We start from the raw sequence: 12905 nt of genomic DNA, 5'->3' as shown, positions 1-12905 counted from the left end.
TGAGGTGTCCGACATACGGATTAGCAATATGGATTTTCATCCTGACTACGTGACAATAAGAATCCCCAAAAGCAAAAACGACCAGGGTGACCAGGTGCTTATTGCGAGATCAGGTTCTATAACCTGCCCATTGGCCATGTTGGAACAATACATGAAGATGGCAGGAATCACCCAAGGGAGCGAAGAGTACCTATTCCGGGGAATAACCAGACTGAGGAAAGTCCCATGCCTTGAGAACCTCTGGTACATTTTCGTACATGAGCTACTAAAACAGAAGCTGAAGGACCTTGGATACCCACCTGATGAATTTAGCCCCATAGTCTCAGATCAGGTGGAACTACAATGGCAGCAGGAGCAGGTGTCCCAGACAGAGTATTCAAGCGGCACAGTTGTTGGAAATCTGAAAAAGCAAAGGATGGCTATAATTTATCAAGTATACATTGGAGAAAAGATTATCGGTAACTAAAAACATAGGACTTTAATTTTTTAAGCTGATGACAATTTTCCCAGGAGAGTATGTTTGTTAGACTTCACTACCACTTAATTGTTTGTATATCGGTTGCTCTGTGCTGTAATCTGGTTGTATATCTGTCCTTGATCATGTCTTAATCAAGCCATAATACTTTTACCCCGCTCTTTGGACATCTAGTGGATACATGATATGAACTGGTAGCTGTACTTGGCAGCTACACCTCTCCAGTTGCTGTGTAGGTTGTGTGGGTATGAAGGGTTTATAACATGTATGAGGAAAGAGGTGTATTTTATGTCAGTTGAGCTTGCAAATTAGATGGAAAATAACTCTTTCCGGAATATGTAATGAAGGTGCACGTGCCACATATGTGTGAGCCCATGTTTAATTCTATGCTGTCATTTTAAGTGTAGGCTACCTTCCTACCCACCCACCCCCATGTTGATTTTCCTAAACTTATTGGCAGATCCTGAGTGGAGCTGGAGAAAGGAGTCATGATCTGAACTTGTCTTATGCACACATTTTTTCCCATGCAGTTTTCAGTAGGGTGGTTTTTTCCGAGCTGGCAAAAAAAGGAGCAAAAAAAAAAAGAGGAGCAAACTAGCCTGTTCAGTTTTTTCCCTTGGTCTCAATTGGACATAGTGAATTCAATGGCGGATCCAGGATGGGGCATTTGGGGCAAATGTCCCCCCCCCCCTCTTGTGGAGGAGCCATACTTCTGATTAAAATACAAACTTTATGCCAGCTTATAAAACTCACAAAAATATACACATTTTACTAGCATTGATTACGAATTCACCTGAAACTAAAGCAAACCAAAGTCAAACTAGCTATGAAATTATTGCCCAGTACCTCCGTGCGTACTAAAGCGCCTCTAAAAATAATTATTGTGTTGCTGGTTGTTTAAGACATTCAGAGCCTTTTAAACGGCTTTAAAGACTTCACAACTATATCTGCAAAGGCAAAATGATAAAAACCAACAGTGCATACTACAAAGATTTATATTATTTTTATTTGCTGCTTCAAAAATGCAGCAACCAACAACGGGATCTGGCTCTCCCTAACCGCCTACAACTTGCCTGTTTGTGCCCTCCCCTTGACAGGTCCTGGATCCGCCCCTGGAATTAACTGCACTGTGCAGGCCCCCACCCTCCTAGGTCATGTGCTAGTTGTATTTGCTTATGTCAATGTGGTTTGTAAGTGTGTTTAGCGTGTTACATGATATGAACTTGGTAGCCGTGCTTGGCAGCTACACTTCTCCAGTTGTTGTGTGGGTTGTGTGGGTACGATGGGTTTATAACATGTATGAGGAAAGAGTGTGGTTTGTTACAAGTAGGCAGGTACTTGTTGGTGTTGCAACCTCAATAGGGTATGGCTTCTGGGCACCATTAAAACCATCAGTGAACACTGAACAGATTGAGTAAAGGCCATTTTCCAGGAGGTGAAAATGTGCCCCAAACCTCTTATTATTTTGTAACTTACTGAATTGTCCCTTAAAATGCACAAACAAAACTGTAATTTGGCTGCATAGCTAGCTAGCCTACTTCAGACCCATTACTAACAAGTGAATAACAAACACTTATGAGAATAGCACGTGATAGCAAGTTCACTGAGTTTACCATGCTGTGTTGACTGCAAATAAATGGACGAATTCACCAACTGTACATAATAACTGCTATACTGTAGTTAGAAGTGTCTTAAATTTAAGATAGACCGCAAAATAAATCAGCAATTAGCGTAGGCAACATTATTACCTTATGAGCGGTGCACTTATGGGAATTAACTCACCACTTCCCAAAATAACAGCAGGTCATAATCAAGTGAAACTACTTCATATATCAAGACACACGGTAGTGTGTCGTGCGGCCCAAGAAGCCGGCGTGCCACCCGTGAGTATATTAACAGGAAGAAAGAAAACGCAATTTTCACACCTATGTAGCTCTGTGATCCCTTATCCGATTGGAACCAAATTTGCTAGAGAGGTGCCGGCCGGTAAGGGGAGTCTACACACCAAATTTGAAGAAAATCGCTCCAGCCATTTCCGAGATACGAGCGAACAAAATTTCGTTTTAATTTCTTCGTTTTTTTTTCTTCTTCTTCTTCATTTCTCACATTCGCAAAATCCGCCATAAAACACGAATGCGTGCTCGGATCGGGCTGAAATTTGGCACACTTAAAGGGCTCATTAAGGCGGATCTGTGTACCAACTTTGGTAGGAATTCGATGAACATTCACGGAGTTATGACCGATTATTTGCGTAAAATAAGGTCGAAGGTCTGTCACGCCTACAGGGTAAACTCCTTTGAGGAATCAGTTGAAAATTGATATGTAGATGGAGCAACCATCGTAGGAGTGCCTTTTTGTGGTTTGAAAGGAATCGGAATAAAGACCACGGAGATATGACACAAAACCCGACCTGTGTCAAAATTACGCAATCGATTTTTATGAATAAAAAACTATTAGTTTTCGTATCTACCAGGCAAACCGCTTAGAGCAATGAGCTGAAAATCAGTATGTAGCTGGAATAATCATCATGGAAAGTCCTTCCAGTAGTACAGAAGAATTGGATTACAAACCACTGAGTTATGATTCGAAACCCAACTACGTGTTGCAAATGCGAGATCGAGATATTCTAATAGAACAGTCACCCTATTAGAACATTCAGTGTATAGCTACACATGCATGCACGCATACAGTTCATATTACTTACAAGTTATTAGTTCATTGTGTAATAATAATGGAATTGATTTATTTGATAGTGCTTCTCTTTGTTCTTGTAGAAAAAAAGCAAAGAAAAAGATGTGATATCTATATGCATAAATATTGGAATTCATTTATTTGATGGTGTTTCTATTTGTTCTTGTAGAAAAAAACACAGAAAAGATGTGATATCCATGCATAGCTACCAAACTGGATGCTGCCAAGCTATATACATCATGGCTGCACCAAAGGCTAAGCCTGTACAAGGGTGCTTCCACAACATACAACATACACAAAAAACTTGACACACACCTACATAAACTATACATTGTACCGATAATGTAGCATTGTTCATTATATGATTATATCACCTTTATACCAATTATCAAACTTCAACAAACATTAAGCACAATAATATTTATTATTTTCAATGTACGTAACTACACTCACTAATATAGAGAACATGCAATGCAGTTATAAGTAGGGCTCAGCTTTCAAGTGCATTATTATTTATACAACATTGGATATTCAAATAATATGATATTCAGGATGCTGTTCAACATTCTACTACTAAATCATTTATAATCATTAAGTGAATGCAGTACGTAGGACTAAACAGTATATAAATCTATGGGCTGCTCACTGGCAGCTCCACCTTACAATCAAAACTGCATAGTGAGGCTTTGCTGAAAACATAACATCATCCATAGCAGTGTTGTTTTAGTAAGGAATTTTAGTTTTAGTTATAGTCATGGCCAGTTTCGTCAATTTATTTTAGGTATAGTTTTAGTAATCTTTCCTAATTCCTTTTAGTTATTGATTTAGTTAAGGTTAGCTATATTTCTGTGTCATTTTAGTTTTAGTTAAAAGATGTGAAAATCTTTTAATTATAGTTTTAGTAAAATTATAAAAACCCAATTATAGTTTTAGCTGTACATAAGAAAATCTTTTGGTTTTAGTTATCTTAATTCTTTTTAGTTTTAGATTTAGTACTGGTAAATTATTCTGTTGCGTTTTAGCTATAGATTTAGAGTTTTAGTTTAATTAATATATTATGAAGTTGCTTTTAGTTTTGATTAACTAAAACACATATATATATATATGTCTTACTAAAAGTACTTCAGGTTTAGTCATAGTTAACTAAAACAACACTAATCCTTAGATATCCATCGGAAACCCTCAGTCTCCACCACATCTGGAGTTTGCATTCTTACAGCAAGGTATCAAGACACACGGTAGTGTGTCGTGCGGCCCAAGAAGCCGGCGCGTAACACCCGTGAGTATATTGACAGGAAGAAAGAAAACGCAATTTTCGCACCTCCGTAGCTCTGTGCTTCCTTGATGAAACAAGACGATTTTTGCTGTGGACATGCCCCACAACTGCAGCACTCCACATTCCAAATTTGAGCGAAATCGCTTCGCGCGTTCCCGAGATATGCGACTTCAAAAATTGGCTCAGTTTCTTCGTTTTTTTTTTCTTCTTATTTTTCTTTTTCTTGTCGCACACTTACAAAAACTGCTATAAAACTCGCACGCCATATCCGATTGCCTTGAAATTTGGCACACAGAAGGGGGATATAAAGGCGCATCTCGGTACCAACTTTGGCTGGAATACGATAAACAGGCAAAGAGTTATGAGCGATTATTCACGAAAATTAACACCAATATGTTGTCACGCCTACAGGGTAAACCGCGTATGGGAAGAAGCTGAAAATCGGTGGGTGAATAGGTTAACTATTGAACCTCAAACCTTTTGTGGTTTGAAAGAAATCGAGCTAAAAACCAGGGAGATACAACGAAAAAACCAACAGTGTGTAACAATTACGCAATCGAGATTAGCTAATAAAAAACGACTGCTTGCCACGCCTACCAGGTAAACCGCTTGGGGTAATGCTTTGAAAATCGCTGTACAGATGGAGTTATCATCTTAGAAAGGCTCTTCAATGGTGTAGAAGAATCAGACTTAAAACCACGGAGTTATAACACGAAATCCAACTTAGTGTAGCAAGTGCGAGATCGAGATACTCTAATAGAGCAGTCATCCTAATAGAGCAGTCATCCTAATAAAGCAGTCACCCGAAGAGAATTCAAGAGATCAGCTAGAAACAAGTAACCTGTATAGAGATCAGCTACAAACAAGCCACCCTGTAGAGAGATCAGCCACAAACAATTCACCCTGTAGAGAGATCAGCTAGAAGAAGTTACCTTGTAGGGAATTCATGCAACTATAGAAAGAGATAATTCAGCTAGAAGAAATCACCTTGTAGAGTTCAGCTACAAAGAAACCACAATGTAGAGAGTTCAGATACAAAGAAACCACCATGTAGAGAATTCGTTTACAAACAAGTCACCCTATAGAAAGATCAGCTAGAAGAAGTTACCTCGTAGAGAGTTCAGTTACAAAGAAACCACCATGTAGAGAATTCATTTACAAACTAGTGACCCTGTAGAGACATCAGCTAGAAGAAGTTACCTTGTAAAGAGTTCAGCTACATAGAAACCATTCTGTAAAGAGCTCAGCTGCAAACAAATCACCTGTACAGAATTCAGCTACAAACAAATCACCCTGTAGAGAGATCAGCTAGAAGAAGTTACCTTGTTGATAGTTCAGCTACAAAGAAACCATCATGTAGAGAGTTCAGCTACAAACAAATCTCCCTGTAGAGAGATCAGCTAGAAGAAGTTACCTTGTAGAGAGTTCAGCTTCAAACAAATCACCCTGTAGAAAGATCAGCTACAAACAAATCTCCCTGTAGAGAGATTAGCTAGAAGTTATCTTGTAGAGAGTTCAGCTACAAAGAAACCATCATGTAGAGAGTTCAGCTACAAACAAATCTCCCTGTAGAGAGATCAGCTAGAAGAAGTTACCTTGTAGAGAGTTCAGCTTCAAACAAATCACCCTGTAGAAAGATCAGCTAGAAGAGGTCACCTTGTAGAGAGTTCAGTTACAAAAAAACCACCATGTAGAGAGCTCAGCTACAAACCAGTGACCTTGTAGAGACTTCAGCTAGAAGAAGTTACCTTGTAGATAGTTCAGCTACAAAGAAACCATTCTTTAAAGAGCTCAGCTGCAAACAAATCACCTGTAAAGAATTCAGCTACAAATAAATCACCCTGTAGAAAGATGAGCTAGAAAAAGTTACCTTGTAGAGAGTTCAGTTACAAAGAAACCACCATGTAGAGAATTCAGCTACAAACTAGTGACCCTGTAAAGACATCAGCTAGAAGAAGTTACCTTGAGAGAGTTCAGCTACAAAGAAACCATTATTTAAAGAGCTCAGCTGCAAACAAATCACCTATATAGAATTCAGCTACAAACAAATCACCATGTAGAGAGATCAGCTAGAAGAAGTTAACTTGTAGAGAGTTCAGCTACAAACAAATCACCCTGTATAGAGATCAGCTAGAAGAAGTTACCTTGTAGAGAGTTCAGCTACAAAGAAACCACCATGTAGAGAGTTCAGCTGCAAAGAAATCACCCTGTATAAAATTCTGCCACGAACAAATTGCCCTGTAGAAAGATCAGTTAGAAGAAGTTACCTTGTAGAGAGTTCAGCTACAAAGAAACCATTCTGTAAAGAGCTCAGCTGCAAACAAATCACCTGTACAGAATTCAGCTACAAACAAATCACCCTGTAGAGAGATCAACTAGAAGAAATTACTTTGTAGAGAGTTCAGCTACAAAGAAACCACCATGTAGAGAGTTCAGCTGCAAACAAATCACCCTGTAGAAAATACAGCCACAAACAAATTGCCCTGTAGAAAGATCAGTTAGATGAAGTTACCTTTTAGAGAGTTCAGCTACAAAGAAACCACCCTGTAGAGAGATCAGCTAGAAGAAGTTACCTTGTAGATCGTTCAGCTACAAACAAATCACCCTGTAGAGAGATCAGCTAGAAGAAGTTACCTTGTAGAGAGTTCAGCTACAAAGAAACCACCATGTAGAGAGTTCAGCTGCAAAGAAATCACCCTGTAGAAAATTCTGCCACAAACAAATTGCCCTGTATAGAGAGATCAGTTAGAAGAAGTTACCTTTTAGAGAGTTCAGCTACAAAGAAACCATTCTGTAAAGAGCTCAGCTGCAAACAAATCACCTGTACAGAATTCAGCTACAAACAAATCACCCTGTAGAGAGATCAGCTAGAAGAAATTACCTTGTAGAGAGTGAAGCTACAAACAAATCACCCTATTGAAAAATCAGCTTGTAGAAGTCACTTTGTAGAAAGTTCAGTTACAAAGAAACCATTCTGTAAAGAGCTCAGCTGCAAACAAATCACCCTGTATGAGAGATCAGCTAGAAGAAGTTAACTTGTAGAGAGTTCAGCTACAAAGAAACCATCATTTAGAAAGTTCAGCTTCAAACAAATCACCTGTAGAGAGTTCAGCTACAAACAAATCTCCCTGTAGAGAGATCAGCTAGAAGAAGTTACCTTGTAGAGAGTGAAGCTACAAACAAATCACCCTATTGAAAAATCAGCTAGAAGAAGTTACCTTGTAGAAAGTTCAGTTACAAAGAAACCACCATGTAGAGAGTTCAGCTACAAACTAGCCACCTTGTAGAGACATCAGCTAGAAAAGTTACCTTTTAGAGAGTTCAGCTACAAAGAAACCATTCTGTAAAGAGCTCAGCTGCAAACAAATCACCTGTACAGAATTCAGCTACAAACAAATCACCCTGTAGAGAGATCAGCTAGAAGAAGTTAACTTGTAGAGAGTTCAGCTACAAAGAAACCATCATTTAGAAAGTTCAGCTTCAAACAAATCACCTGTAGAGAGTTCAGCTACAAACAAATCTCCCTGTAGAGAGATCAGCTAGAAGAAGTTACCTTGTAGAGAGTGAAGCTACAAACAAATCACCCTATTGAAAAATCAGCTAGAAGAAGTTACCTTGTAGAAAGTTCAGTTACAAAGAAACCACCATGTAGAGAGTTCAGCTACTAACTAGCCACCTTGTAGAGACATCAGCTAGAAAAGTTACCTTTTAGAGAGTTCAGCTACAAAGAAACCACCCTGTAGAGAGATCAGCTAGAAGAAGTTACCTTGTAGATCGTTCAGCTACAAACAAATCACCCTGTAGAGAGATCAGCTAGAAGAAGTTACCTTGTAGAGAGTTCAGCTACAAAGAAACCACCATGTAGAGAGTTCAGCTGCAAAGAAATCACCCTGTAGAAAATTCTGCCACAAACAAATTGCCCTGTATAGAGAGATCAGTTAGAAGAAGTTACCTTTTAGAGAGTTCAGCTACAAAGAAACCATTCTGTAAAGAGCTCAGCTGCAAACAAATCACCTGTACAGAATTCAGCTACAAACAAATCACCCTGTAGAGAGATCAGCTAGAAGAAATTACCTTGTAGATAGTTCAGCTACAAACAAATCACCCTGTAGAAAGATCAGTTAGAAGAAGTTACTTTGTAGAGAGTTCAGCTACAAAGAAACCATTCTGTAAAGAGCTCAGCTGCAAACAAATCACCTGTACAGAATTCAGCTACAAACAAATCACCCTGTAGAGAGATCAGCTAGAAGAAATTACATTGTAGATAGTTCAGCTACAAACAAATCACCCTGTAGAAAGATCAGTTAGAAGAAGTTACTTTGTAGAGAGTTCAGCTACAAAGAAACCATTTTGTAAAGAGCTCAGCTGCAAACAAATCACCTGTACAGAATTCAGCTACGAACAAATCACCCTGTAGAGAGATCAGCTAGAAGAAGTTACCTTGTAGATAGTTCAGCTACAAACAAATCTCCCTGTAGAGAGATCAGCTAGAAGAAATTATCTTGTAGAGAGTTCAGCTACAAAGAAATCATCATGTGGAGAGTTCAGCTGCAAAGAAATCACCACTGCCCAAATTTCAAGGCAATAGCTCTTTCCATTCTGAAGTTATCAATTGTCAAAGTTGGCAAATTGGATGTGTATGGAAGGCCCCTTTTCGCAAATCCGGTCCCATATGTATTATATATATAATTTGTACATTTACTGATAAAATATTTAAAGTACATCTACTTCATCTTTTCTTCTTCCTGTAGTAAAGAAAAAAAACATAGGTTAAAAAAGTCCCAAAGCTGGCCATAGGCCGGCTTTGGGGTATACAAATACAAAAAGAAATGAAATCTAATCCAAAACAGCCAAGCTGTAAAAAAAGTGTGCGGCCCTCAGAAAGGCTATGGTGAAAAAAGATGTGAAATCCAAGGTGGCGGCCAAGAAATGGCTGTGATGGTAGGTTAATGGTAAAAATTTTAATAATGACAATTCAGGTAAATTTTGTGAAGCGGCACAAAAATTCACCTGAATTGTCGTTATTAAAATTTTTACCATTAACCTACCATCACAGCCATTTCTTGGCCGCCACCTTGGATTTCACATCTTTTTTCACCATAGCCTTTCTGAGGGCCGCACACTTTTTTTACAGCTTGGCTGTTTTGGATTAGATTTAATTAGCTACATATCAAAGACTATCCCAAGAGGAACAAGAGTGAATGAATCAAACTTTGAGAAAATCGCTTATGGTGGTTCTCGCAAGAGAGGTGGAGTTCCAAGATTTGTAATGAAGAAACTTAACTAGCCAAAGAAATTGTGATAGTAAATCCAAGGCTGTGGAACTGACACAGTCTAAGATATAGTCATTGCTAACTTGTGTGTGGTAGATCTAACAATATTGAACATACCCTCAGCTGTTCAAATGGAGCTTTCCCTACCATTTGCCACAATGACATCCAAGATCTAACATCTGATTTAATATCTGAAGTCTGCCACAATGAGCCCTCCCTTCAACCTTTGACTGGTGAGTCTCTCTCCCTCTGTATTGCAAATTATGATGCTGGTGCTTGCCTAGATATTAAGGCATCTGGTTTCTGGGGTTGTCAGTTTCAACCTACTTTTTTTGATGTAATCCTTATGCCCCTCTAACCATTCCAACCGCCAACATGAAAATGTGAAGCGTCATCTGTAAGAAGAGAGAGTTTGAGAAATCGAACATGGGAACTTTAGTCCTCTTGTTTTTTCCACTTCAAGTGGCATGGGTGCCTTTACTACTGTAGCCTATAACCGTCTGGCCTTCCCCCTGTCTCGCAAGTGGAAAACTCCTTATTGCAATGTGATGAGCTGGCTTTGCTCCCATCTTGGCTTTTCCCTTTTGCACTCGGTCATCATGTGCATCAGGGGTTGTCGTTCCTCCTCCGGTCATTCCCTTAATAAGAGTCATGTACCAGCCTCAGTCAACCTGACACTGGGGGAGGGACGCCTCGGGGCTGTCTAAGCCCCTCTTCTTTCTTCTCTTCTATTCTTTGTTCTGTAGGTTCTGTTGTTTTAGTTCTGTAGGTGTAGAGGTGTAGGTATTTGCAAAACCCTTTAAATAGAACATCTTAGCTTAGAGTTACAGTATGGTGGATGGGTGTGCCAATAGGGCTGGTTCTTCTATCCTTTAAAAAAAGAAGATATAGTCAAGCGTCAATAAATGGGCAGCTTGCACTCATGAGTATGCAAAGGAGGAGAAGAATACAACGTTTTCAGCAAAATTTCATGCGGCGTTACTAAATATAATAGGGATTATTTACTTAGTAATACGCTTATATAACAATATACTAAAGGTTTTGTTGTACTGCGAGGTCTATTTTACAAAAGAATAATTTAGATTATATTTATTACTGTGTAGCAATCAAAAGATTATAACGCACAGGTGTGATCATAAAAGTTACTTAAGTTATTACAAAACTCATTAGGGGTAGAGGAATTAATTACATCAGCAGGGAGTTGGTTCCATAACTTGATGGCTGATGGAAAAAAGGAAAATTTGTTCGCATCAATTAGTGTCATTGGTTGGTGATAGTAGCCACTCCTTAAACTTGAAAGTTTAGGGGTAAGATCATCTGTAGGCACAATCAAATATCCGTTAATTATTTTGTAAAAAGTACTTAAATTAGCTTGGATTCTTCTTGCCTGTAACAATGGTAGATTAAGAGAAGACAACATGTTAGTAACACTTGAATATCTTGAAAAGTCATTAAAGCAAAATCTAGCAGCAGTTCTCTGGATTGATTCTAGCTTGATTATATTCAACAAGGTGTGGGAATCCCAAGCAGACGCAGCATATTCAATGATTGGACAAACCATAATCTTGTAACAATTACATTTAATGTGAGTAGGATATTCACGTAAGTTACGATACAAAAAGTTGTTTACTTGTTTGGCCTTGTTGATAATCCTTTGGATATGCTCATTCCATGAAAGGTTGCTTGAAATTGTTGTGTCAAGGTATTTGGTATGAGCAACTTGGACAATAGGTACAGCTTCAATGCAGTAATTGAAGACAACGGGGTTTTTCTTATTGGTAATTCTCAAGAATTCACATTTGCTGGGGTTAAACTCCATCTGCCAAATGCGTGTACATTGTGCGAGGGCATCTAGGTCTTCTTGTAATGCCTGACAATCAGTTTCAGATTTTATGTAGGAGTAAAGTAATACATCATCGGCATACAACTTTACTTTAGAGCGTACTCGAGAAGGTAAATCATTTATATACAATAGAAAGAGCAGTGGGGCTAGCATCGTGTCTTAAGAAACTCCTGATGATACTGGGATTGGATAGCTCTTTTGGTTATCACATATTGTGACCTATCGGTTAGGAAAGATTTAAACCGAAGTAGTAGTGCTCCATGAATTCCATAATGGTGAAGTTTTTGGAAAAGACATGCATGAGGTACCTTGTCGAAGGCCTTACGGAAGTCTAACAAGAGGACATCACATTGACCCTTCTCATTAAGACACTTGGCAAAATCATTAATGGTGGTGATCAGTTGTGATTCACAGCTTTGTTTCTGTTGAAATCCATGTTTCCCATCACATAAAACTTTGTGGTACTGTAAATGTTTGGTAATGCTGGAATATAAAATATGCTCTACAATTTTACAGTAAATGCAAGTTAAGGATACTGGCCTATAATTTCCTGGATCGGATCTGCTACCTTTTTTAAAAATTGGGACAACTGCTGTTGTTTTCAAAATGCTTGGTAAAACACCTTGGTCTAATGACGCTTAAAAAATAACATTAAGGATTGGTGCAATCTCGTATGCAACCTCTTGTAGGAAACATGCTTGAAGGTTATCAGGTCCAGATGCTTTGTTCGCTTTGATGTTAGATAATAGCTGGGCTATACCATCTGAATGCGCTACAATCTGTTGGATACTGGGTAATGTTTCGCCACTTAGATCTGGAATATGAGATGTATCTTCATGGATAAATATGGATGAAAAGTAGTCTGCAAGCAAAACTGCCTTTTCCTGTGAGTCAGTATAGGTAGATCCCTGATGTTTCAATGCACTAACTCCTGTGTGATCTAGTTTTTTTGTTTTAATATATGTTTGGTAACAGCATTACTGTTGGGATCAATGAGATTGGCTACATACTGGTTAAAACATTTGCGACATTCATACTGACACACTCTTTTAATATTCTTATATTTAGCCCAGTCACATTCTGTATTAGTGGCACAGGCATGATTGTAGGCACGTTGCTTTTATGGGTTAGATGCTTGATGTGGCTATTAATCCAAGGTTGGCGGTGCTTAGTTGAAGAAAGTTTGGTCTGAACCTGATCCATGCAAAAATCATTCCAGAGAATATCACCTGATGTTGAAGTTGAATGTGTACTGATAAAATGTTGACAAAGTGACTGAGCACTTTGCCTAATAAGATTGAAATCTGTATGGGACCAAACATAGATAGCTCTTCTGGTAGGTGGTGG

At 38.6% G+C, this 12905-nt stretch overlaps 1 protein-coding gene across 1 annotated transcript; it reads right to left on the bottom strand.

Moving 5' to 3' along the window:
- Positions 1-10381: 10381 nt before the first annotated feature.
- On the bottom strand, positions 10382-11711 carry LOC136242280 (uncharacterized). The gene is made up of 2 exons (XM_066033691.1): positions 10862-11711; positions 10382-10512 (listed from the first exon to the last, which is right to left on the bottom strand). The coding sequence occupies exons 1-2, from the start codon at positions 11709-11711 to the stop codon at positions 10382-10384; spliced, it is 981 nt and encodes a 326-aa protein (XP_065889763.1).
- Between the last annotated feature and the right edge of the window lie 1194 nt (positions 11712-12905).

Source organism: Dysidea avara, chromosome 13 (assembly GCF_963678975.1).
Source record: "Dysidea avara chromosome 13, odDysAvar1.4, whole genome shotgun sequence".
NCBI classification, from domain to species: Eukaryota; Metazoa; Porifera; class Demospongiae; order Dictyoceratida; family Dysideidae; genus Dysidea; species Dysidea avara.
This window is presented reverse-complemented; position numbering and strand designations above follow the sequence as displayed.